Source organism: Plecotus auritus (assembly GCF_963455305.1).
Source record: "Plecotus auritus genome assembly, chromosome: 3".
NCBI classification, from domain to species: domain Eukaryota; kingdom Metazoa; phylum Chordata; class Mammalia; order Chiroptera; family Vespertilionidae; genus Plecotus; species Plecotus auritus.
This window is the reverse complement of record NC_137772.1, coordinates 121,057,455-121,084,176: the sequence shown is the minus strand read 5'-3', so window position 1 is coordinate 121,084,176 and position 26,722 is coordinate 121,057,455. Positions and strand designations below refer to the sequence as shown.

General features: G+C 38.2%; 1 protein-coding gene across 11 annotated transcripts in view; it reads left to right on the top strand.

Moving 5' to 3' along the window:
- The window catches only part of FRY (FRY microtubule binding protein), a gene marked incomplete at its 5' end in the record, with an annotated part of 677,381 nt that overhangs the window by 337,976 nt on the left and 312,683 nt on the right, over positions 1-26,722 (top strand). For 10 of the 11 annotated variants that reach the window (XR_013960263.1, XM_080662182.1, XM_080662181.1 and 7 more), the window contains 8 exons: positions 1,894-2,033; positions 9,030-9,120; positions 9,326-9,405; positions 9,512-9,592; positions 14,654-14,822; positions 18,099-18,191; positions 18,289-18,387; positions 24,958-25,059. Coding sequence is in view for 10 of the 11 variants with exons in the window: in XM_080662182.1 (XP_080518308.1) it covers positions 1,894-2,033; positions 9,030-9,120; positions 9,326-9,405; positions 9,512-9,592; positions 14,654-14,822; positions 18,099-18,191; positions 18,289-18,387; positions 24,958-25,059 (855 nt within the window). Of the gene's footprint in view, positions 1-1,893; positions 2,034-9,029; positions 9,121-9,325; positions 9,406-9,511; positions 9,593-14,653; positions 14,823-18,098; positions 18,192-18,288; positions 18,388-24,957; positions 25,060-26,722 lie in introns of those variants that run through there. The other variant, XM_080662184.1, reaches the window with a different exon arrangement.

Here is a 26,722-nt window from a genome sequence, read left to right as displayed (position 1 = left end):
TTCTCTCCTTTGTTTTCTTTTTTTTTTTAAAAGATATTTTTATTGATTTCAGAGAAGGAAGAGAGGGAGAGAGAGAGATAGAAACATCAACAATGAGAAAGAATCATTGATTGGCCACCTCCTGCATGCCCCCTACTGGGGATTGAGCCCATGACCCAGCATGTGCCCTTTACTGGAATTGAACCTGGGACCCTTCAGTCTGCAGGCCGACACTCTGCACTGAGCCAAATCAGCTAGGGACTTATTTTTTTTTTCTTTAATAAGTAATGCTACCTGAACATTCTTACTCATCTCACATTATATACTTGAGATAAAGTCCTAAAAGTGGGCTTATTGAGTATAGTTTTTACTAGGTTCTTTTTTTAAATTTCTTTATTGATTAAGGTATTACATATGTGTCCTTATTCCCCCATTACCCCCCAACCCCCCCCCCCCACTCATGCCCTCACCCCCCTGGTGTCTGTGTCCATTGGTTAGGCTTATATGCATGCATATAAGTCCTTTGGTTGATCTCTCCTCCTTACCCCACCCTCCCCTACCTTCCCTGAGGTTTGATGTTCTGATCGATGTTTCTCTGTCTCTGGATCTGCTTTTGTTCATCAGTTTATGTTGCTCATTATATTCCATAAATTAGTGAGATCATGTGATATTTATCTTTCTCTGCCTGGCTTATTTCACTTAGCATAATGCTTTACTAGGTTCTTGATAATTATTTCCAAATTATCTTCCAGACACATTTTGCCAATTTTTTCTTCAATCAGCAATGTATGAACATATTCATTTTATCTACTGCCTCATCATCACTAGAGTTTATAATTAGGTCATTAAAACTTATCTTATTACAGTTTTACATATACTTGTTATAAGGCCTTTATCAGATATATTTCAAAAATATTTTCTCCCCATCTGTGAAATGTCTTTTTCATCACTTTCTTAACAATATCTTTCTAAAAATAGAAGCTTTTAATTTTGATGACTTCCAGTATATTAGATTCCATGGACTTTGATTTTGGTATCATACCAAAGAAATCCTTGCCTAACCAAAAGTCACAAAGACTTTCTCCTATGTTTTCTTTCAGAAGATTTAGAGTTTTAAGTTTTATACTTGGGTCTATGATCCACTTTAAGTTAATTTTTGCATATAATATGAGATATAGATAGAAGTTCATTTTTTTGTGATAATTAATAAAAGAGCAGGACTCTTAATTGATGGTGTGTTGTTTAAAGAAGAGGAGAGAAGTTTGCCTTTAATGTAATATGGGTAAATTATTGCTACTGATTTGTATCTGGAGTCTAATTTGGGGCATATACCAGATTAGTGGATGAATGATTATTGGCAGAAAACCATACATTTTATTACCACTTAGGTTATTTTTTAGGGGAAATAGGTTTGCTTATTTCACCTAAACTATTAATATAATTGCATTAATTAATATATTTATTTATAGAACAGTACAGTATTTTTGAGGACCTAAGAAGGACACAGCACTGTCCTTATTAAAGGAAGGACTGTGATAAGAAAACTTTGTTGTGACTGTGTCTTGGAGTTATTTGTGAAATAAACAGTTTCTCAGTAATTGACAGTGCCACCAAAGCCTTTAATCCAGCAATTTTCAACCAGTGTGCTACAAGAATTTTTAAAACATACAATACCTGACTATTTGGTCAGGGGCACTGACCTCTTTTCCCTTAGATTGTCAAATAAAAAAATAACAACAGCCAACACAACAATAGCCATCCGATGTGAATGAATCAAAATTATACCTACTTTTTGTCAGATCAGCAAAAAAATATATTGTTGGTGTGCCAAAGAATTTTAATAATTAGTTTATGTATGCCCTAAGATGAAAAAACTTGGAAATCACTGCTTTAATCACCTGCTTTTCTCTATAGGTCATCAGCTCAATGAGCTCTCTTTCTGAGTACTGCCTGCCTTCCATTCTGCGCACATTGTTTGACTGGTATAAAAGACAAAATGACATTGAGGATGAATCACATGAATACAGACCAAGAACAAGCAATAAATCAAAAAGGTACATTTCTTTTGCATAAGGATTTTGAGAATTATGGTTTCTTTTTATTTATTTTTCTTTTTCCTTCCTTGCTCCCTCCCTTCCTCCTTTCCTTCCTTCTTTCTTTCATTTTGTTTAAGAAATGTAAATCAAAATGGGAGTTAAGAGGCATCTAGGTATCCCTGCCTCTTCGCACAGATACCTAGCAGGTGCAGGAGCTCCTTATTTGGCAGGTGGCACATTTGGAAAACTAGTCACTGGCAGCTGTCATAGGTTGAAAATTTATTCAGGGCCTTATTTCAACATTGGTGGGGCAAGGTGTAAGGGGCCAAGTTTACCCTCAGACCTTTTCTGTGCCCTCTCACCTCCAGTCTACACCTGAAAGCAGAAAGGCTGCTGCGTGCCCTGCATGCCACTGCCTGGATGTTTTAGTTCTTCTTAGTAACCTTGAATGCCCAGTATACTGTGAAAAGATGCTGGGTTGGATGTTAGCCATAGTTCTGGAGCTGCCACTAATTAGCCATGTGACTTTGGGCAACTAACCACCTCTCTGTACCTCACCCTTTTCATGAGCAAAGTGGGAAAGTCAGATTATAGCATCTCTAACTTCTGTTCCAGCAAAGAATTTTGTTTATTTGTTATGTGCATTTGGAAAGTAGAACTTGCTGTTGCATGAGCACTTTGGCAGTCACAAAACTTGAAATTCTCATACTGTCCAATGAATATACATTTCTCCAAATTTTAGGTAAATAAATGTAATTTCATATGTTTTAAATAAACCTTCTTTAATACATTTATCTTTTTTTATTCTTTGTTGATTAAACTATTACATATGTCTCCTTTTTCCCCCATTGACCTCTCCCTGGACACTCCTACCATCCCCCATCCCAGCACATGCCCTCACCCCCCTGTTATCTGTGTCCATTGGTTAGGCTTATATGCATGCATACAAGTCCTTTGGTTGATCTCTTACCCCACCTACCCCCACCCTCTCCTGCCTTCCCTCTGAGGTTTGAGGTCTGATCAATGCTTCTCTGTCTCTGGATCTGTTTTTGTTCATCAGTTTATATTGTTCACTAGAGGCTGGGTGCACGAAATTCGTGCACGGGGAGGGGGGTGTCCCTCAGCCCAGCCTGCACCCTCTCCAATCTGGGACCCCTCGAGGGATGTCTGACTGCCCCTTTAAGCCCGATCCCGGTGGGATCGGGTCTAAACCGGCAGTTGGACATCCCTCTCACAATCCAGGACTGCTGGCTCCCAACTGCTCACCTGCCTGCCTTCCTGATTGCCCCTAACCGCTTCTGCCTGCCAGCCTGATCACCCCCTAACCACACCCCTGCCAGCCTGATTGATGCCTAACTGCTCCCCTGCCAGCCTGTTTTCCCCTAACTGCCCTCCCCTGCAGACCTGGGTCCCTGCCAACTGCCTTTCCCTGCAGCCTGGTCACCCCTAACTGCCCTCCCCTGCAGGCCTGGTCACCCCTTAACTGCCCTCCCCTGCAGGCTTGATCACCCCCAACTGCCCTCCCTTGCAGGCCTGGTCCCTCCCAACTACCCTCCCCTGCTGGCCTGGTTGCCCACAACTGCCCTCCCTTGCAGGCCTGGTCCCTCCCAACTGCCCTCCCCTGCTGGCCATCTTGTGGTGGCCATCTTGTGTCCACATGAGGGCAGGATCTTTGACCACATGGGGGCAGCCATCTTGTGTGTTGGAGTGATGGTCAATTTGCATATTACTCTTTTATTAGATAGGATTATATTCCACAAATGAGTGAGATCATGTGATATTCATCTTTCTCTGACTGGCTTATTTCACTTAGCATAATGCTCTCTATGTCCATCCATGCTGTTGCAAATGGTAAGAATTCCTTCTTTTTTACAGCAGCATAGTATTCCATTGTGTAGATGTATCACAGGTTTTTAATCCACTCATCTGCTGATGGGCACTTAGGTTGTTTCCAAATCTTAGCTATGGTGAATTGTGCTGCTATGAATATAGGGGTGCATATATCCTTTCTGATTGGTGTTTCTGATTTTTTTGGATATATTCCTAGAAGTAGGATTACTGGGTCAAATGGGAGTTCCATTTTTAATTTTAAGGAAACTTCATCTGTTTTCCACAGTGACTGTACCAGTCTGCATTCCCACCAGCAGTACACGAGGATTCCTTTTTCTTCACATCTTCACCAGCACTTGTCATTTGTTGATTTGTTGATGATAGCCATTCTGACAGGTGTGAGATGGTACTGCATTGTTGTTTTGATTTGCATCTCTTGGATGATCAGTGACTTTGAGCACGTTTTTATTTAATACATTTATCTTTTTAAAAAAGATTATTTCAAAAGAAATTAGATTTCTCCACATGAATTGGTTATGCATGTTTTTATGTATTTAAAGACAGTGAACTGAAATCACTCAGAAAATCAGATATTAATTACTACTTATAAGTAATTGATCCCTTTCATTTTTCTTGACACTCCTAATATTTTTAAAATATAGACATCTCTTTTAATAGGAGACTGTTATTTTACCAAATTACAATTCATCCAAACTTGTAATTTCATTTTATAATGTACTAGAGGCCCGGTGCACAACATTCGTGCATGGGGAGGGGGTGTATCCCTCGGCCCAGCCTGCACCCTCTCCAGTCTGGGACATCCCTCTCACAATCCAGGACTGCTGGCTCCCAACTGCTTGCCTGCCTGCCTTCCTGATTGCCCCTAACCGCTTCTGCCTGCCAGCCTGATCACCCCCTAACCACTCCCCTGCCAGCCTGATTGATGCCTAGCTGCTCCCCTGCCAGCCTGTTTTCCCCTAACTGCCTTCCCCTGATGGCCTGGTCACCCCTAACTGCCCTCCTCTGCAGGCCTGGGTCCCGCCCAACTGCCCTTCCTGCAGGCCCGGTCGCCCCCAACTTCCCTCCTCTGCTGGCCTGGTCACCCCTAACTTCCCTCCCTTGCAGGCCTAGTCCCTCCCAACTGCCCTCCCCTGCTGGCCATCTTGTGGTGGCCATCTTGTGTCCACATGGGGGCAGGATCTTTGACCACATGGGGGCAGCCATCTTGTGTGTTGGAGTGATGGTCAATCTGCATATTACTCTTTTATTAGATAGAATAGAGGCCTGGTGCCAGGTGGGGGCCAGCTGGTTTGCCCTGAAGGGTGTCCCAGACCAGGGTGGGGGTTCCTTTGGGGCGTGGGGTGGCCTGGGCGAGGGGCCTGTGGTGGTTTGCAGGCCGGCCACACCCCCTGGCAACCCAAGTGGAGGCCCTGGTATCTGGGATTTATTTATCTTCTACAAATGAAACTTTGTAGCCTTGAGCGGAGCCAAGCCTCCTGCTTGCTCCGTGGCCACAGCCATTTTTGTTGGGATTTATTTATCTTCTATAATTGAAACTTTGTAGCCTTCAGTGAAGGCCAAGGCAGGCCAGGGAAGGCAGAAAGCTTGGCTTCCTCCATTGCCGGGGAAACCCAAGCCTCCTGCTCTCTCCGTGGCTGCAGCCATCTTGGTTGGGTTAATTTGCATACTTGCTCCTGATTGGCTGGTGGGCGTGGCTTGTGGGTGTAGCAGAGGTATTGCCAATTTGCATATTATTCTTTTATTAGATAGGATGTGACTTTATGCAATATTCAATCATTTATCATTTTGTTTGGGGGAGAAAAATTTTTAGTTAAAGAGGGAATTTTTATTGAGATATAATTCACAAACAGTAAAGTTTACCTTTTTAAAGTGTATAATTCTGTGTTTTTGGTACATCCATGAGGTCATACAACCATCACCACTGTATAATTCCAGAACATTTTCACTTCCTCATAAAGGAACTCCATACCAATTAGCAATCTGTCTTCATAAATACTTTTTTAATGTACCAAATTTCATAGGTAGAAATTCAATTCTTGTGTCTGAAAATTGAGGCTGTGTGGTTATTAAATTAATGGAGTCATTTTATTATATTTCTCACATTACCTTTTAGATTATGAACAGACATTATTAAAACTTTCCTGGGGGTAGGAAGTGGGATGATTTTGTTGAGTTGACTTAAGTGAGTTTTAGTTTTGTTCCTTGGTTTTGTCAGAATTTAGTTACTAAAACTAGATTTTTCATTAATTGATTCTTTATGGATTGAAAATAATATTTTTTTAATCATGTTACTGATTATTTTCAGGAGATCAAAGTAATTTCTGGGATCAAATACAGAATCAGGACAGCAAAATTCAACTCAGTATACTGCATTTGAAAGTTTAAACAAGAGAGAGTGTGTGTGTGTTTGGGAGAAAGCCAACAGAATCAGGGTCTCCAAAGCATAATGTAGCCAATAATGTGAGTTTCTGTTACTAAAAAAAAAAAAAAAAGAAAAAAAAAGAAATAAAGAAAAAAAGAGCTTTTAGGAGAAGCATGAGCAACTGAAAACAGTCAAATGTGACAAGTGTGTATTTGGGTTATGTTTTCTAGGATTAGTATAATATCAACATTTTGGTTTTTTTATCATTTTTTAATTTTTTTATTGATTAAGGTATTACATGTGTACAATATCAACATTTTGACTGCCAAATAAATTTGTCAAATGCCTCTGGCTCTTGGGAGTTAGACCTCAAACAAGCAATAAAGTTGAATTCATTATTGGAAAAGTATATGTCTTACTTTAATTGAAAGCATCATGTGCTTAATAAATAAGACAGACTTAAGGGTTTAAAAAATATTTTTCTATCAAGAACTGCTACTTTCTCAAGGTCTTCTGGCCCCTTTTGAAGACCCTGATGACCCATCCAACACATTTTCTCTCTACTGCAGCTGGCCATTTTAGAGAGTTCTCCTTCCATTTGGTCATCAAGCTTCTTGTTTCCATATTCCATGATACAATCTCTAGGTTAGATGTGTGAATGCCCTCTTTTTAAATGTATTTCCACATGTTTTCTTCTTTCCCAACTGGCAGTAGCACTTTCTTGTTCTGGTGGGTCTTGAAGGGCTTCAGATAAATGGTTCTGTTCAGTTCACTGCTCCTCCTTCTAGCAGGACTATTCATAAATGATCCTGAATGAAGGAGTTCTGACCCTGTCACTACATTTCCCCTTGAAAGTCAAAGCTGCAAATTCCCTTGTTAACCCATCCTGTCATCCACCAGCCTTAATTTGACTTGTTGATGGTTACAGAGCTCCTCCAGAAGTTATTTTTTATAACCTAAATATCATCTTCCTTTCTGCTCATTCCCTCTGAACTAAAGACAAAAAAAAAAAAAAAATCATATTTAAAATATTCTTGACTTGTTTTGAAAATATTTGCCTGACAAGTCCAAATCCTGCCATTCTTTCTCATTGCTTTATTTACTACTAGAGGCCCTTTGCACGGATTCGTGCACATTGAAAGGAAATTAATTCGAAGGTGGCCCACGGGGTGGGACTGGGAGAGATGAGCCGGACACGCCCTGGAGCCAACCTCCTGCAGTCCCTCCCTGGCTGGCCATACCTGGGGTGGCATCAGGGCTCGAAGGGCATCTGCAGAGTGAGCAGGGTCCTTCCAGCAGATGGGGTCCCTCAGCCTGGCATGCAGAGATCAGGCTGAAACCAGCAGTCCAACATCCCCCAAGGGATCCTGGAGTGTGAGAGGGCACTCTGCAAAGTAGCTGTTGCTCAGCAGTTCCTTCTTGAGCATCTGCCCCCTGGTGGTCAGTGTGCGTCATACCACTGGCCAGTCAGCCAGTTGGCCAGTTGGCTATTTGCTTAGCTTTTTATACACTGAGTGGCCAGATTATTATGATCTCTGAATGCATAATAATCTGGCCACTCAGTGTATGTATGTGTATATATATATATATACACACATATATATATATTAGAGGCCCAGTGCATGAATTCATGCATGGGTGGGGTCCGGCCAGCCTGGCCAGGGAGAGGGGACATGGGCGGTTGGCTGGCCTGCCTCCTGGTCCAACTCCTGGTCGAGGGGACAATTTGCATATTAGCCTTTTATTATATAGGATATACACTGAATGGCCAGATTATTATGCGTTCAGAGATCATAATAATCTGGCCACTCAGTGTATATATAGATACAAGCATTGAGCAGTTGTGTGTTCGAGAGAGTAAACTGCTTTATCTTATTTAGTACTCAAGTAAACCTTTATATAATTGCTATTATTATTTCCATTCATAGATAGGGACATTACTGGTAAGTAGAAGAGGCATAATTTTAACCCAGGACTGGTTCATACCAAAGCCAATGCTCTTAGCCACTATTCTTGCTTCTCTGCTGGGGAACTCAGCAATCATTTTATTTTTCTTTCTTTATTCAATTGAAATTAGCCCTCAGTCAGTATGTTAAATAAGCATAAGATGTGGGGTGGCGGGGAGGGAAGGGTTATGGACTTACATTTCCATCCTTCTGGCAATGCTAACTTTGTTCCCCAACTTTTGAATGAATTCAAATGACTCCACTTTGCCTCTTTTACCTCTTTTTCCATCTGGTTTTCAGTCTCTCTCTTCCAATACCCTGTCACTTCTTCTTTCCTCCTTTCATAAATATCAAGGTGCACAGGTCAAGAGGAATGGGACAGGGCAAAAAAAAAAAAAGCAATTCTGATCCTTTCTTCACCACTATAGTTCTGTTCCAATAGGTAACCATGTTACGTCCTTACATTATTTAGTTCCTTTCACAAGATACTTTCACTGTACACCTCTAGTATTGTAACCCTGTCTTGTGTTTGTATCCACTTTACAGATGATAGAATTCCTGGGTTGAAACATACCTTAGAAAAGCTGACAAGATGGGGTTATAGATTCACAAATAGCTATTCAAGTTGGCATGGTTGAAAATGTAAAATTTGTGGTCAAATATTCTGATTCAGTGTTTGTCCACTGTACCACACAAGTATTAGGATTACCTTCAGCAAATACTGTAGTTACCACTGCAATCTTGTAATACCAAAAATGGCTTGCAGTCCATTGGGATGAGTCCTCAGTTTTTAATGAATTATATCACTCACAGTATCTTCAATGCCAATTAATGTGACTTTTTTAAATTTTACAGTGATGAACAGCAGCGAGATTATTTAATGGAAAGACGGGACCTCGCCATTGATTTTATTTTTTCTTTAGTATTAATAGAAGTTTTAAAACAGGTCAGTAATTTAATGTTACTTTTATATATGATTTATTTATCTGAAAACTAGTTAAGTTTTTTATTTTTTTTTTGAATTTCAAATACTGGATCATATGAATTATATTTATTGATTGCTAAAGTCCATATACAATTATTGGAAGTGCTTTAATTGATTTGATCTTTAATATTCCCTTCAAATTAAGAGCCATCTCTTTTTTTTCCAGATTCCACTTCATCCTGTATTAGACAGTTTAATACATGACGTTATTAACTTGGCTTTCAAGCACTTTAAATACAAAGAAGGGTAAAGTAATTTCTCACTTTAGAATTTTGACAAGGTTGGATGCTAAAACTAAATCAAGTTTTAGATGACTAGGGACCCCTAATGTGTCTAATTATATTTTATTTAGGTACCTTGGTCCTAACACTGGTAATATGCACATTGTGGCAGACCTGTATGCAGAAGTCATTGGAGTGCTGGCACAAGCTAAGTAAGTAAATGTCAGTCAGAACTCTTTACCACAAGAACAGGAGTGTCTCTGTCGACTCATCCCACCCCTCCACCTTACTCTCAGGACGGAGATATGAGTGAGCTTACAGGAAGCTAGGGTTTTTTTTTGCTGTGTGTGCCCTGTCTCTGAAACTGGCTAAAAGCTTCCCCAAGGCAAATACAAGTCTTTTTCCAATTTGTTTGCTCTGTTATTTTTTTTTTTTCACTTGACAGTTGGGTCAGATCCTACCAAGAGTTCATGAGTTTCATATGACTGCATCAAATAAAGAAATGGTCTAATCAAATTATTTTTATTTTTGCCCAAATATTCCAAAGAAGTTAATCAGTTTTAAAAGTTTTGTTGTGCTAGCTTCAGCAGAACATATACTAAAATGTTTTGTTTTCTATATTCCACAAGTGGATGATTACGATATCATCTATGAGTGGGAAAATTCCATTCTAGAATGTCCCTTTATTATAGAGCTTACTTAATTCAGCTGAGCTAAAAATGTCCTATACTCTGTCATGGAAACAAGTCAGAGAAAAATTGTCATTGCTATATTTATCTGGCCCCATAACACTACTTAGCAGGCTAGAACAAAGTGGTGTTAGATTATAAGCAATAATATACTTCTTCCAAAAGTGATGTTACACCCTATTTTCCCATCTTCATCTTATTCCACTCTCAGGCAGATCGGGCAAGATCCTGAATGCCTAGTTTGGCAAAATGAGCTATGGACCTAATGGGAACCCAAGGCAAGAAGCCAGTTGAAAGCAACAGTGATGCCCTGATCCTTGTGAAATGCAACCTTCTGAAAGAGATTTTTATCTTTAAAGGTGGAATTTCCTAACTTAGTGTCATGGAAATACCCAATTTATTATTTTTTTAATTGAAGTACTTATTCAACAATCCTACCTAGCCAAAACATAGACAAGAACTCAGGAATAGACCCAAAAAACTCCATGGCATGACTTAATCTGACCCAGTTTATCTGTTTATCTGAACTACCCATTTTTTCTAACACATAAAACATGAGTATTAGATGGAAGAGTGGTAGGTACACTCACACCAGTGAGAACTAAGAAGCTCAAAGACTGACAGCAATAGAGGAAAGAAAACACTGGCTAAAACTTACATTAGAGTTAAACAGTAGAGTTATCCAGACCATTTTGCAGGAGACTACATTGTACTTCATTTAATATAACATACTGTAATCATTATGGTTCATCAGTCCGTATGAAGTTTAATATGTCAAAAATAACATTTTGTGTTTTCTTAGTTTTTGTGAATTATGCATAACAACATTCATTACTTCTAGAATGACCTTTCTTAGCTACTTCAATTTAGGGTTAGTTCTGAATGGAGAACCAATATAATAACTAAACAATACTCTAAAGTTGTAGGAATTGCCATATTTGGTTAGATGTATGATACACCAAGCCAATTTTTCTTGCCAACAGTGGCTTTTTCTATTTTTATGATTTCAATATTTGTCCCAATTCTGCAATAGTAGAGTGTAAGAAATGTGTCTATTTAGACAAAGCTCCAATACTTTGCCGTCACAGGAGAACCACTTGGCCAGTGGGTTCTTGTAGTTATGGTCATCACAATCAATGGACAGTTAACCTTTACTAATAGACAGTACAATCTTGAACTGGTATCATATTACGAATTATCACATTACTTTCCTCTCATAAATGCTCCAGGACCATCACTTTATCACTGCCTTTGGAATTAATGCTTCATTTGTTCTTGGGGAAAAGGGGTGTTTGCTTATCAGGTACAGGTGGTTATCTCTTTTAAAATAAACTTGGGTAATGTAACAATTCTAATTTAAGATTTTGTATCTAGTTCCTAATGATAATGCATATGAAATACTTTCTTCATTATAACTTTAGTTTTTAATATTACTGTAGTCTTAACAGAATGACTATTTTTAATCTTAATAGTGATGATGTGCTTAATTATTGTCCTCAAGAGAAAACATTTTTGCTATGAAGTAGTATTCACCTATAGTGTTAACTTTGTCAAAGTCAATTAAGTTAAAATTAGGTATTTTAAGGTAGGGAGTTTTTTTGTTGTTAAGATATGACATATTCATTTAAATACTGATGATTGCTTCTAAGATTCATAGATTTCAAAACTACTTTCTCCTTATGTGATAAAATCTTAATGTATATATTCTTACTCTCACTTTTATAATCTGTACTATTCATTTTAAAGCAAAAGTTATTTATATGTGAATGTCATTTAGCTAATGTTTTTACTAAAGATAATACTAAATACTAGAGGCACAGTCATTGAAGAAAAGTTTATTTTTCCCTGGAATTATCTTAAGGGAAAATTGATTTTAGTACAAATAGATTTTAGGATTATTTTTATGTTAAAATAACATGCTTATGTCATTTTGGAATGTTTTTATATAAAAGATAGCCATATTTATTTTCAAATGAGAAATAGACTTTTAACTACTAGCTCATGAGAATATTGAAATAGTGGGTTACACAAATAACCTGCCTTTTCCTACCTCTCCTTGTTTCAATTATGAAAAAGAAATGGAAAACTTTCCTAGGTATCATGTGATCTTTAAAACAATATAACCTGTAATATTAATTAAATTTTTAAACACATATTTCATTATTAATTTTTATAATCTTGATTGAAAGTCACTTTCATGGCTTTCCAGGCCATTTCTTCTCCCTACCCTCTCTCCATCTCTGCCACAGGACCTCTGCTTGCCCTTCTAGATACTCAGATCCCGTCTGAAATCTCTAATTATCCAGCTGAAAAGAGTCTCTTCATTCTCCAATGCCCTCTACCTGATTTTAAGTGTATTATTCACATAAAAGACAATGGAAGATATGAGAAAGTGATTTGGCCTGGGGCATTCAACCTCACTGAAGGATCAGAGAGATCCAGACAAAGTGCCAGACACATGCTAACACACCTTATTATTATTATTATTATTATTATTATTATTATTATTTATTCACAAGGCTCATTGTCAAGGATACATTATTTTATCTTCCCAATTAAACTGTACACTGTTCTAGATAGGACAGGAGCTACATTTCATAGTTCATGACTGTCATGAACTATGCAGCTGTATTATAGTAGAAATTCCTGGAATTTGGATCAGAAAAACCTGAGTTTGAGTCTTGTCTTTGTCACTTTAGTCTTCCAGATCTGTTTCTTCATTTGTAAAGTGGAAATGCATTCACTGCCTGACTCAGTGGATTGTTATGAAGATAAAAATGTAAGAGTGTATGTAAGGTACATCAAATATACACCATCTTACAAATGTATCCAATTGTTATTCCTGATTCATACCAATACCTTAGAAACTTTAGCACATCAGCTTCACCTATAGGGCTTGTTAAATAGGATGACTGGACTCATCCCCAGAGTTTCTTGTTCTGGAAGTCTGGGGTGGGACAGAGAATGTGTTTCTCACAAATTCCCAGGTGATGGTGATCTGGGAACCACACTTTGAGAACCACTGGTCTGGACATACTATAGATTAAATACATTTTGCTTAAAAGTCTGGCTCTGCCAGCTATGTGACTTTATTACAAAACCTCTGCCACAAGTGTTTCTTCTGTAAAAGGGGCATAATAATAGTATCCCACTAGAGTGGTTGTGAGAGTTAAATGAGTCACCCTATGTGAAGTTCACTGAACTTTGCCTAGCATATTGTAAGCTCTGTCTGTCTACTTGTGGTTATCATCATCAATTTTATTCCTTTACTCTAAGAAGTAGAAAAGAATGATGACATTGGAGTTTGGAATTTATATTTTCTGCTCCATTGTCTTCTTAAAATCTTGTTTATTGTGAAATATATATATAGCAAACCTAAAGGAAAAAAATCCACACATTGTGTAGAACAAGACAAACAATTTTAACCAAATGTTACCAAATGAATACCACGTCACTTCCTCCACCCAAGCTGAGAACTGGAAAATTGCCAGCTGTCAGAAGCCCCTTGTACCCAACCTCTCAGTCATACACCCCTGTCGTTGCCTTTTAGTGAAACAGTCTCTGTATTTTACCAACCTCTTAATTTGTCCTAAAATTTCTACTTTGGGGTATCAAGAGTTGCTGTTCCATACTTCTGGGGCTCTACTAGATGGCCTTTAACTTCTATCATCATAATTACCCTCTCCAATCACTCCTTACTAATTGTCCCTTTTAACTTATGCAGAACCTCAGGCTGATGGTCTCAGGAAAACAAAAGCAGTATCATGACTCTTGAAACAATTTCCTTGTGTTTTCTTTTTTTAACTAACTGTGAAACTGTCTATCTCAGAAATAGTTTGGATAACCTCTGTGTTTATATTCCCTCACCCTCAGGTGCTTTGAAAATTTGCTACCACCTTACATCCTAAGATCTATTCTTTTTTTAATCCTATATAATAATTTTATAATTAATATTATTAATATTATTTTATTTTCAAACAATACAAATGCCTTAAGTTCCTTGGGGACTGGATCTTTTCCCATATATCTAGTAGAGAACTTACTTATCTTGTAGAGCTGATTTAAATTTTCCCATTACTAGATTTTCTTTTAAACTAAAAATATTTTCTTCCATAATCATAAACTTAAAACTATAAATAAAACAACAACTTAAAACTTTGGAAGTGGATATGGGCATTTTCCTGGGCATTATTCCCTGTCACTGTCAGAACTAGCAAGCCTGGCATGCTATTGCTCATATGCTCACAATTGATGCTTCAGGCCCTGGGGCTCTGCAAGTGTGTTGGAAATAGCTAAGCCTGAAGAAATGGAGCTCGGTTTAAGAGCTGTACTATTTTGAGAAAATCTATATAACCTTGGATCTTATCTCTAGCCTGAAGGAGATGTTGAGTATTTACAGAATAACAAGGGAGAAGATGGGACTCTACCAAATCCCCAATACCAACTCCTTTCAAAATTGCAGCCACTGTACTTTGATTTGAAGGACTCCCATCCCTGTTCCCTGTCACCCTGAGATGCTGGAGGCCTCCATTACAGTCACTTTCCTACCCATTATTTGATAAATCACTCATATTCTCTTCTTAGATTCCATGCTGTGAAGAAGAAATTTATGGCAGAGCTCAAAGAATTACGGCACAAGGAGCAGAGCCCATATGTTGTTCAAAGCATCATCAGCTTGATAATGGGAATGAAATTCTTTCGGATTAAGATGTACCCAGTGGAGGACTTTGAGGCCTCTCTTCAGTTTATGCAGGTAATATCTTCAGCAGAAAGATATCAAGGGCTATAAGTTTGAGTGACTCCCTTCCTCAAAGTAACTCACCGGGAATGTGAAAACCCAGTCACTTGTCAAGGTGGAGAAAAATTCCTACTTTTTCCTTAATAATTAAGAAAGGGTTTTGTAACCAAATAATAGAGTTGCAGGCACATAATTTTATTTTTAAACTTCACATCACCTTTGGAACAGGGTGTCCAGAGGAATGTCTTATTTATTAACCTTTTCTCTTTCTTTCCCCATCTCTCTCTCTCTCTCTCTCTCTCTCTCTCTCTCTCTCTCTCTCTCTCTCTCTCTCTCTCTCTCTCTCATCCATTGGCTACATATTGCAGAACTTTAAATAATGAAGAGATCTTTTTATTCATACTATCAGAAGGAATTTAGAAAATTAACCAAACCATACAGGTTTAGGTGTCAATTACACAGTGTTTACTATTATGTGCTAACAAAGGAATTGTTGTTAATGAGGATTCCACAGAATATACAGCTATTAAGTTTACAAAACTTTAGTATCTGAAGGGATATTTTTAATGCTGCTCTGAATCAGACTTAGTGGAATCTTAATTAAGAGCTAAGATATAGGGGCTATGAATATAGCCTGTATCACTTCATATCCATTAAACCAGCTAGAATAAAAAAGACAGTGTTGCCCAGCTGATGTGGCTCAGTGGTTGAGCATCAACCTATGAACCAAGAGGTCATGGTTGGATTCCTAGTTAGAGTACATGGCAGGCTCGATCCCCAATGTGGGGTGTGCAAGAGGCAGCCGATCAATCATTCTCTCTCAGCATTGATGTTTCTATCTCTCTCCCTTTTTATACATCTCTGAAATCAATAAAAAAATATATTTAAAAAAAGAAGATAGTATTAGCAAGAAGATATAGAGAAATTGGGACCCTCGTACACTGCTGGTGGCAGTACCTTCGGAAAACATTTTGAAAGCTCCTCACATGGTTAAATCTATAATTACTATATGATCCAGAAATTCCACTTCTAGGTGTATACCCAAGAGAAATGAAAATATATGTGCACACAAAAACATGAATGCAAATAAATGTTCATTGAAGCACTATACGTAACAGCAAAAAAGTAGATACAACCCAAATGTTTATCAATTGATGAATGAATAAATTAAATGTGGTCTACAATATTATTTGGCCATAAAAAGGAATGAAGCACTGATATGAACATAGTATGGTAACTGAAAGAAATTGGACACAAAAGGCTACATATATGATTCCATTTATAGGAAATATCCATAATAGGCAAATCTATAGAGACAGAAAGTATAGGGCTGGAGGAAGGGAGTGTGAGTAGGGAGATTGGGGATGACTGATAAGGAGGGCAAAGTTTCTTTGGAGGATAATGAAAAGTTTCTAAGTTTGACTATGGTGATAGTTTTGTAACCGGACAATCAATGGGTCCATGCTGCCTGTCACTACTTGAGCCAATTAAGCAGAGACAGGGTTGAATCATATATGAGCATTTATTCCAATACTGGAGGCAGTGTGGGAGAGCAGCAAGTCATCCACAAAAATCTGCTCTGCCGACCCCCATAAACCAGCTGCTTATATAAGGTAGGACAAAGATTACATGGGGAAGTAGGGATTACAGGTATGGGGAAGTAGGAGGCTGGGGTGGGATTCCATTGTTTGGACAACAAGGTTGTTAAATCTTTCCAAGATAATAGGCAGCTCTTGAATGAGAATGGACCACTTTCCAAGGTTGACTCCCAGGTCCCAGGGGAGTACAACTCCCAGCCAGGTTAGAATGCCCCTTCTTTAACCAGCATAAGGCAATCATGGTGAACAGAGCATGATTAATATTTCCCGTAACCATAGCTAGTCCCCAATATTCTATTTTTTGCCCTTAACAGTTTTACAACAGTGAACATACAGAAAATACACTTAAATAGGTGAATTGCATGGTATGTTAACTATATCTCAAAAAGGCTGTTTTTTAAAAAGAATATAGGCTGTGTATCAAACTTCTTGGGTTTGGGTTTGAATTCAAGCTTCAGCACTAACCAGCTCTGTGACCTTGGGCAAGTCAGACTTAACCCTTCCCCTACCTTCCCATCCCAGACCTCACTCACCTATCTGCAAAGTGGTGGTAATGACACTAACCTTAGACAGGAGTTCTGAGAATTCTCAGTAACTGCTATTATTAAAAATAAAACTATTATTATTTTTATCCCTCTCACCTAATTCATGTATCAATGTACTTGAATGGCCATTTGAGAGAGTATTTATATACACATGCAAAATAATGTAGGAAAAGGGTCACAGTGCTGGGAACCATAAAGCTCCACTCTGTTGTCAGTGGCTTTCCATGCTGGCAGTGACTATCTTGGGCTGAGGTCTTAGTATGATAAAGATAGACTTGGGACTTCAGTAACTATTATTGAATAATCCCAATGTTGACTGAAAATAAGTGGTAGTAGCTAATATCGATATTAACATGTCACCCCAAATACATGTTGCCTTTGACACTTCCATGAAAACAATACCTAATGAAGACCACAGTAAGTTTCTACCAAGGCCAGGAAGGAGAAAGGGGCTGGCAGAATTCTGGACAGGCCAACTCCTACTAGATCCCTGGGCAACCCAAAATATCCTTTCATTGACAACAGTCCACAGGCAAAGAAGTCCTTGCTTAAGGAAAATATTGTAAAGGTTTCCTTGTCTAAGGTAGGGAAGGAAAGGCTTCCAGACTTGCTTGTGAAACTGTCGGAATAATAAACACACTTAAAATTCAGAGCTAGCAAGTAAACAGCTTTGTACCCAGGGATGTCAGGGCCTCAAATAAATATAATTTCCTCTTCCTCTCTTCCCATGTTTACCTTCTCTGGGGGGAGGGGGGGGGGGGGTCTGTGTTTCTGAGTCAATCCAGGGCTCAGGGCATCACACACAGTAAATAGTCAATTGAAGTTTGTTGGAAATGAATGACTGATCAAATCAACCAGAAAGTCAGCTGATGAATGCCTGCTTGCTGGTTGTAGTGCTTTGTCCTTTCAACTTAGTGATTTGAGGTGGAAGTAGGAGGGGAGTGAGAAAACCAGCCTTGGAAAATGTCATTGGGGCCATTGTTAATTTTAATATAAATGCAAAATTCATGTTTTTTAATAGATTATGGAATATGCAATGTTAGTATGGATGGTGGAATTAAGAGGTATTTACTTAAATTTGTGTAAATACATTTTATATGCATATCTCAGTCTATGTTCCTGCCCTTCATTCTTTTTCTGCTTCCCAGGAATGTGCACATTATTTCCTGGAGGTCAAAGACAAAGACATCAAGCATGCCCTGGCCGGGCTTTTTGTTGAAATTCTTGTCCCAGTTGCTGCTGTGAGTTGTTAAATTTTCATGTCTAAGAACTTCTTCAAATTGGATTAGATAACCAACAATTTAATTATTATAGTATTAACATGCATCTCTGTTACAGGCTGTTAAAAATGAAGTCAATGTCCCCTGCCTTAGAAACTTTGTCGAAAGTCTGTATGATACCACGCTGGAACTTTCTTCTCGAAAAAAGCATTCCTTGGTTAGTAACTATGAGAAAATCCAAACCACAAAACTGCAGAGACTAAATTCCTAGGCTGGAATCTATTTGGGAATCACAAGCATTCCACTGGTAGGAGAATTATCTACAACTACCTCAAAGAAAGGTAGCATTTTAAAATGTGGAGCTTGCACTCAATATTGACCATGATTAAATCATGGTAATATAAGGGAATTAGGCCATGTCACCTTGGATGACCCTTCTAGTCCTAAGAATTGTGTTGTTTGTTTTTGAGATTGCCTTAACTAATTTTTGTTTTAATTTTTAGGTATTTTTCTATGAAGGCTAAAGTTTACACTCACAGTTTCTCTTCTCAGTCCTCAAGACTCTTCTTTGGCTAATTCCTGTACCATATTCAGAACCAAAGTGTATCCAGACAGGAGGGAGAGTTGGGACACAGATAATTCCCCATAAGAAAGGTTCTCAGAAGGCTGAGAAAACAATTTCTGGAAAAGCTTTTACACTAAGAGCAGCATAGAAAGTTCTTTTGAATTCCTACCTTTTGCTCTCAGTGGTAAATAAAGCTCTGATTTATGAATTGGTCAGTGTTTTACCTGCTGTAATTGCCACAGTGTGGATGAAGGAGCAGCTTGCTTAGGTCACTGGTTACTGGCATGGTTGATGCTAGTCTTCAAAGTGTGAACATTGCCACCATTATTTAAGCAGATACTCAGAGTTGCTTTGCTGCTATTGGTGGCAAATTTGCTCATTTGTCTACATTCTGTGGTCATTGTGACTGATGCTTGGTTGTGTGATTTTGTTGTTTTTGTTTTAGATTCCTGGCCTGAATTTAGAGTTGCATTCAATGGTAGCAGTAGTTCAAAAATCAGTTTAAAATTTAGTTGATTATAAAAGAAAATTAGGCTTTTGGTTATGATGGCAACATAGGTAAATGTGGGTTTTTTATAGATTATGGAATATGTGGTAGTGTGTGGTAGAATTAAGATGTATTTACTTAAATTTGTGAAAATATGTTTTTAAAAGATTTTTTTATTTCAGAGAGGAAGGGAGAGGGAGAGAGATAGAAACATCAATGAAGAGAGAGAATAATTTGGTTGGCTGCCTCCTTCATGCCCCTCACTGGGGATCGAGCCCACAACCTGGGCATGTGCCCTGACCTGGAATCCAACCCTGACCTCCTGGTTCATAAGTCGACACTCAATCACTGAGCCACACTGGTCGGGCTGTGTAAATAAATTTTATATGCATATCTCAGTTATGCTCCTGCCCTACACCACACTGTTGTCTGTGTCTCTGAGGTTTCTTTTTTGCTTAATCCCTTTACCTTTTTCATCCAGCCACCTGCCCCTTCCCCTCTGACAGCTGTCAATCTGTTCTCTGTATCTATGGGTCTGTTTCTATTTTGTTTGTTAGTTAATTTTATTCATTAGATTCCATGAATAAGTAAATCATATGGTACTTGTCAGTTTTGAAACAATAAAAATCCTAGAAGAAAACAGGCAGTAAAATCTAGGACATTTCTCATAGCAATATTATTGCTGATACACATATCTCCTTGGGAAAGGAAAATGAAAGAAAAAAAATAAGCAAATGGGACTACATCAAAGTAAAAAGTTTTTGCACAACTTTTTATCAACAAAATTGTCAACAAAATGAAAAGACAACCCACTGAATGGGAGAACATATCCGCCAATGATACATGTGATAAAGGGTTAATATCCAAAATTTATAAAGAACTTATAAAATTAAACACCAAAAAAGAACAATCCAGTTAAAAAATGGACCAATGGCCTGAATAGATACTTCTCCAAAGAGGACATACAGATGGTCAATAGACATATGAAAAAAACTTCAACTTCATTAATCATCAGAGAGATGCAAATTAAAACCACAATGAGATATCACCTCATACCTATCAGAATGGCTATCATAAACAAATCCACAAACAGCAAGTGTTGACACTGGCTAGGATGAAGACAAAAGTGAACTCTCTTGCACTGTTGGTGGGAATGCATACTGGTACAGCCACTGTGGAGAGCAGTATGGAGTTACCTCAAAGCTATCATTTAGAATCAAAGGTCAGATAAAAAGCTTCCCAAACAAGAGAAAGCTGAAAGATTTCATCACCACCAAACCAGTATTACATGAAATGTTAAAGGGTCTTCTTTAAGAAGAAGAAGAAAAACATGGCAATAAATGCATATCTAAAGAGAACCAAGATGGCAGCATAGGTAAACACCTGTACTTGCATCCTCTCACAACCACATCAAAATTACAACTAAAATATAGAATAACCATCATTCAGAACTGCCTGAAATCTGGCTGAATGGAAGTTTTACAACTGGAGAATTAAAGAAAAAGCACATTGAGACTGAGAGGAGAGGCGGAGGCTCAGAGGGGCTGGTCTGATACCCACGTGTGCTGTTTTGTTTTTGTTTTTAATGGGGAGGGAGATCATCACTGCGGAGGCTGCCCATGAGGAGCAAGGGGTCCCAGCCCACACCAGACCCCCAGCCCAGGGTTCCAGAGCTGGAAAGAGAAGTCCCCATAACTATGAGCTGTAAGAAACAGCAAGAATTTTGGCTGAATGACATAGAAGCTACTGGAGACCCAGGTGTTCTTTTTAAAGGGCTCACACAAAAACGTACACAGTCCTGCTTCTTCAAAGCTCCAGCACCAGGTGACTTTGGGGGACCCAGATACATAGGAGGAACAGCATTGATTGCTTGGCATCAGGGTAGGAACTCGGGGGATACTTTCTTCTAGTCCGAGTGCTCGCAAGGGTCATTGTTCCTATGCTGGGACCTCCTCTGTCGCAGGGCTGACTGGCAGCCATATCTGAGTCTCAATTAATGTGGCCCAAATTATTATCTCCAACCTGGGGATTCCTGAGACCCCACCCCATCAAATTTGCAGCTCTACCCAAGCTGTTTGCAGCAGCTTTTTCATATGAATGGCCTGTCCTGGATCAGGGTTCAGAATTTGCTAAAATATCTTAAACAAGCTGCAGCTGGTGACAACGTGCCCCAAACCTATCAATAAAAGGCCCAATAGAGACCTGACTCTAGCACCAGCCTACCTTGCTTCACAGCTGGACCTTACCTCCTGCACAGCAGTTCTCTCACTGTAGTTGTAGCTGGTCCTCACAGCCAATTGGTCTGGACGTCAGCTCTTCCCAGAGATTCCAACAGCAATCAAAGGTCAACTATAAGACTGTGCACAAGCCCACACAGGAGCACACTTAGAGTGCTCAGCTCAGGTGACTGGGGAGGCTGAGCTACTGGGCCCTAAAGCACCTACTACACAAGACCACTCTACCAATTCCAGGAGACATAGCAACTCTGCCTAGTACATAGAAACAAACACATGGAAGCAGCTAAAATGCAGAGACAAAGAAACATGTCGCAAATGAAAGAAATGGAAGCAAGCAAACTACTGGATACATAGTTTAAAATCATGGTTATAAGGTTACTCAAGGATCTTCATGAGACTTTCAAGAATCTTAGTGAGAATGTCAAAGACATGAGAAAGAACCAGTCAGAAATTAAGCATACACTAACTGAAATAAAGAGCAATTTACATGGATTTAACAGTAGAGTAGAAGATTCCGAGAATCAAATCACGATTTGGAATATGAGTAAGCAAAAAATACCCAATCAGAAGAGCAAAAAGAAAAAAGAGTCCAAAAATATAAAGATAGTGTAAGGAGCCTCTGGGACTTCAAGCATATCAACATTTGCATTATGGGAGTACCAGAAGAAAAAGAGAGAGGAAGATATTGAAAATCTACCTGAAGAAATGATGACAAAAAATTTCCTTTACTTGGTGAAAGAAATAGACTTACAAGTCCAGGAAGCACAGAGTAACCCAAAGTGGCTCACACCAAGACACATCATAATTAAAATGCCAAGGGTTAAAGACAAAGAGAGAATCTTAAAAGCAGCAAGAGAAAAGCAGTTAGCTACCTACAAGGGAGCGACCATAGGACTGTCAGCTGATTTCTTAACAGAGACTTTGCAGGCCAGAAGAGAGTGGCAAGAAATATTCAAAGTGATGAATAGTAAGGACCTACAACCAAGATTACTCTATCCAGCAAAGTTCTCATTTAGAATTGAGGATCAGATAAAGAGCTGCACAAACAAGAAAAAGCTAAAGGAGTTCATCACCACCAAACCAGTATTATATGAAATGTTGGAGCATATTATTTAAGAGGAAGAAGAAGAGATAAAAAAAAAATATGAACAATAAAAAGGCAACAAATACATATCTATCAACAATCAAATCTAAAAATCAAGATAAATGAACAAGAAATCTAATGAACAAAATAAACTGGTGAATAAAACAGAATCAAAGGCATGGAAGCATGGAACAGACTGAGGAATTTCAGAAGGAAGGGAGGAGGGGGAGATGAGAAGAGATTAACCAAAGATCTTACCTATGGACACAGACAGTAGGGTGGTGAAGGCCTGGGGTGGGGCAGGAACTGGGTGGAGGGGGAAGTTGGGGGGAAGGAGGGGATATCAGTAATACTCTCAACAATAAACATTTTTAAATTACTTAGAAAAATAAATAAATACATATCTATCAACAATTGAATCTAAAAAACAAAATAAACTTACAGAACAGAAACAGACTCATGGTAATAGAGAACATTTTGATGGTTGCTGGATGGGAATGGTGTTGGGGGCATGGATGAAAAAGATGAAGGGATTAAGAAGTACAAATTGGTAGTTACAGAAGAGTCATGAGGATGCAAAGTACAGCATAGGGAATATAGTCAATAATATTCTAATAACTATGTATGATATCAGATGGGTACGAGATTTATCAGGTTGCTCACTTAGTAAGTTATATAATGTCTAGTCCAGGGGTGTGCAAACTTTTTGACTCGAGGGCCACAATGGGTTCTTAAACTGGACCGGAGGGCCGGAACAAAAGCATGGATGGAGTGTTTGTGTGAACTAATATAAATTTAAAGTAAAGGAGCGGAGGGGAGACCAAGAGAACTGGATAGAACAGCCGGATCCAGCCCGCGGGCCGTAGTTTGCCCATGGCTGGTCTAGTCACTGGGTGTACACCTGAAACTAATATAATGACAACTGTAATTGAAAACAAAAAATGGTTTAAATATTTTAAAAAAAGAGATATTGAGGTAGCAGAAACTTAATTGAACCTAGAATTACAATCTAAAATCAACTACTTCTGAGTTTGTTAAATCTTAAATTAAAATCTAGTATTATTCCCCTACCAATTCACATCCCATAATGATTTTATATTTAAGCCATGTGCATAAACATGTATTGACTGCACATACTTTTAATAAATTGTTGGAATGAAAAAAAAAACTGTGATTTTTTAATAACAAAAAATAAAGTAAATTAAAAATGAGTTAATGAATTGTTAAGTACTGACTCTCATTGTGGCAATTGCTTTTTTGGTAATTCAAATTAATGGACAAGCCAGTAATATTTTTTTTAAATCTTCACTAGCCTTAATTTTGGGGGAAGCCATAAAGGTATATGGCCTCTGGTTCAGCAAAGTGGTGTCAAGTATGCATGTATATTTCTTGGGTGGCTGCCCATTAGCTTTTCTGTCTTCTTCAGCTGCTGCAGGCAACTGGCCCATTTAGGCTGGAAAAGTGCAGTAGCACCTCTGTTTATTCAGTCATAAGAAATTCCTTCTGTGGTTAAATTTGTCTTGGTGGAATTTACCAATGCAATAACATTTCTTTTAGGAATCTTGTTTAATTACAGAAAGATAACATGCAAAAGAAAATATATACACCTACCTCTAAGTCAGGGACAAACTAGTAGATGCTTTATAAGCAAAAAAGCCAGTAACATTTTCAAAATTAGTGTGCCTTCCTCCTTTCCCTCTTAGGATTGAGAGTTATTAAAAAAAAAAAAAAAAAGAGTTTGGCCCTCCCCACATTTTATCAGTGGTTAGAGCGTCGGCCCACGGACTGAGGGGTCCCAAGTTTGATTCCTGGTCTAGGGCTCATATTTGGGTTGCAGGTTGCTGGTTTGGGTGCATGTGGGAGACAACCAATCTCATCTCTTCTCTTCTCTTCTCTTCTCTTCTCTTCTCTTCTCTTCTCTTCTCTTCTCTTCTCTTCTCTTCTCTTCTCTTCTCTTCCCTTCCCTTCCCTTCCCTTCCCTTCCCTTCCCTTCCCTTCCTTTCCCTTTTCTCCCCCCCCCCCCTCTCTCTCTCTCTCTCTCTCTCTCTCTCTCTCTCTCTCTCGTCTCCCCTCCCTTCCACTGTCTCTAAAACTCAATGGAAAAAATATGCTCAGGTGAGGATTAACCAAAAAAAAAAACACACCAAAAAATGAGTTTGTGTTTAACATTCAGAAGTGAAGACTAAATCAATGAATCAGATTTTACTTATTGTACATGAAAGTTGTACACAATATATAACTCTAGCTTATTCATCCCCATTGTCATCAGAAAGCCTTTGTGAAATATCCATCTCTGTGTTATAAGGACCCTGTTTATTCTGGCCCATACAGGCCACATAAGGATGTTTCAGAGAACTTGTGTTACCTGGTTTGTTGGACTATAATCCTCTGGATGTTGTCTTCTTTTTCCTCAGGCCTTGTACCCCCTGGTCACCTGTCTGCTCTGTGTCAGTCAGAAGCAGCTGTTCCTGAACAGGTGGCACATTTTCCTCAACAACTGCTTATCCAACCTTAAGGTTAGTATTGTTGGCTCAAAAAGTCTTTCATAAAAATATATATGATTCTTAATTTGGTATATGTGCTTTTGCGAGTGATTTCTGATATTTGCAGGGGAATTATCGTGTCCTGGTGGAATAAAGAAAATTAAAAAATATTAATAAGGGCTCTCCTTATCATATATAGTCAATTTTAGAAGGTAACTTAGGGATAAGAGAAATCACTTCAAATATCTTTTCTGGATCACTTTAAAAGTAGAATTAAATGCCCTCCTCTCATATGCCTCTATTGTCACATTTTACCTAAATGATTTTTTAAAAAGGAAGTCACACTTCATTGGCAGAGCATGTGAATTGATTTCAGAAGCTCATGTATTGCCTCTAGGAATATATTTGAGTCTAGGAACATATTTGAGAAAGAAGTTCCATTCTGTGGGATGACTGATTTGGTAATAGAGAGCACTTATTTCTTGTCACTGTTATTTGTGATTAAGGTATTCTCTTTGAGCCACATGCCAGTCTGTCAGGCCCAAGCCTTCATTGACCAGCTCTCTTCAGGAAGGCAGCATTAGGGCCTGGTGACATGAAAAATAAAGTCATGGACCCCAAAACTGTGGAAACTACAGAGAAAACAACTATAATGATTAGCTTTAAAATTGGTTTTAAAATTTGCAAATGGTAAACTCATTTTAAGTTTTAGTGACCTATTGATAAAAGACAACTAAATGAAAACCATCCCTAATATAAGTGCACATAGAATGTATTTTTCACAATTGTGCCATTGTGTCCAAACATGTTGAATTTCTGTTTATAAGTTTGATATTTGCTCCTTTAGAATTTTTGAGAAATATACTCAGCTATGAAATCCTGCATGTGCTTATACATGTTGCCCTTTTTGTTATAAGACACTTTAATTTGATGAAGTGGCTAAGATTAATTATATTATTTTGGCATTATCATAATTACACAATAATCTGTTTCAGAGCTGTTTTAAGCACCAATTATGTACTGGCTCTAAAAGCTGATTGTAAAATCCAAGACTAGAACCATTTATTTTCTACAAATTGGCAGTGAACTATAATAGCAATGGATATAGAATTAAGCTTTTAAGTATTCTGAAAAACAAAAATTTTCTGGGTTATCAACTATGATATAATGGCCACTTTCAGATATTTTATTTAGAGATTTATCCATCTGTCAATAAACCTTTAACATACAGTCCAATGTCATTTTTTGTAAAAACATTTCAGGTATTCAGTAATTGGTTCTAGTTAAACTGTTGTGTTTTACATTTCATACAGATAGAAAGTGGTCATTTTGTTCAAAAAAAAGAGAAATTATTACAAATATTCACAGTGCATTTATATATGTGCTAGATGTGTTTGAGATTAATTTTAGTTAGAATTAAAATTATATTTTGCATGGCAATTTATTATTGTGGCCACAAAATACCAAAATCTTTTGTCCAAAGTTGCTTTTGAAGTATAGCAGGATAATCTTAGTTTGGAACTTAACTACTTCAAAGTTAGAATATTGTTTGGAGTGCTAGTCAAAGCCCACCCAAAAGTCTTACTAATCTATATATATAAAAGGCTAATATGCAAAGTGTCCCCTCAGCAGTTCAACTGGGGACCACGAGTTCGATCACTCGCTATGACATGCACTGACCACCAGGGGGTGGGGT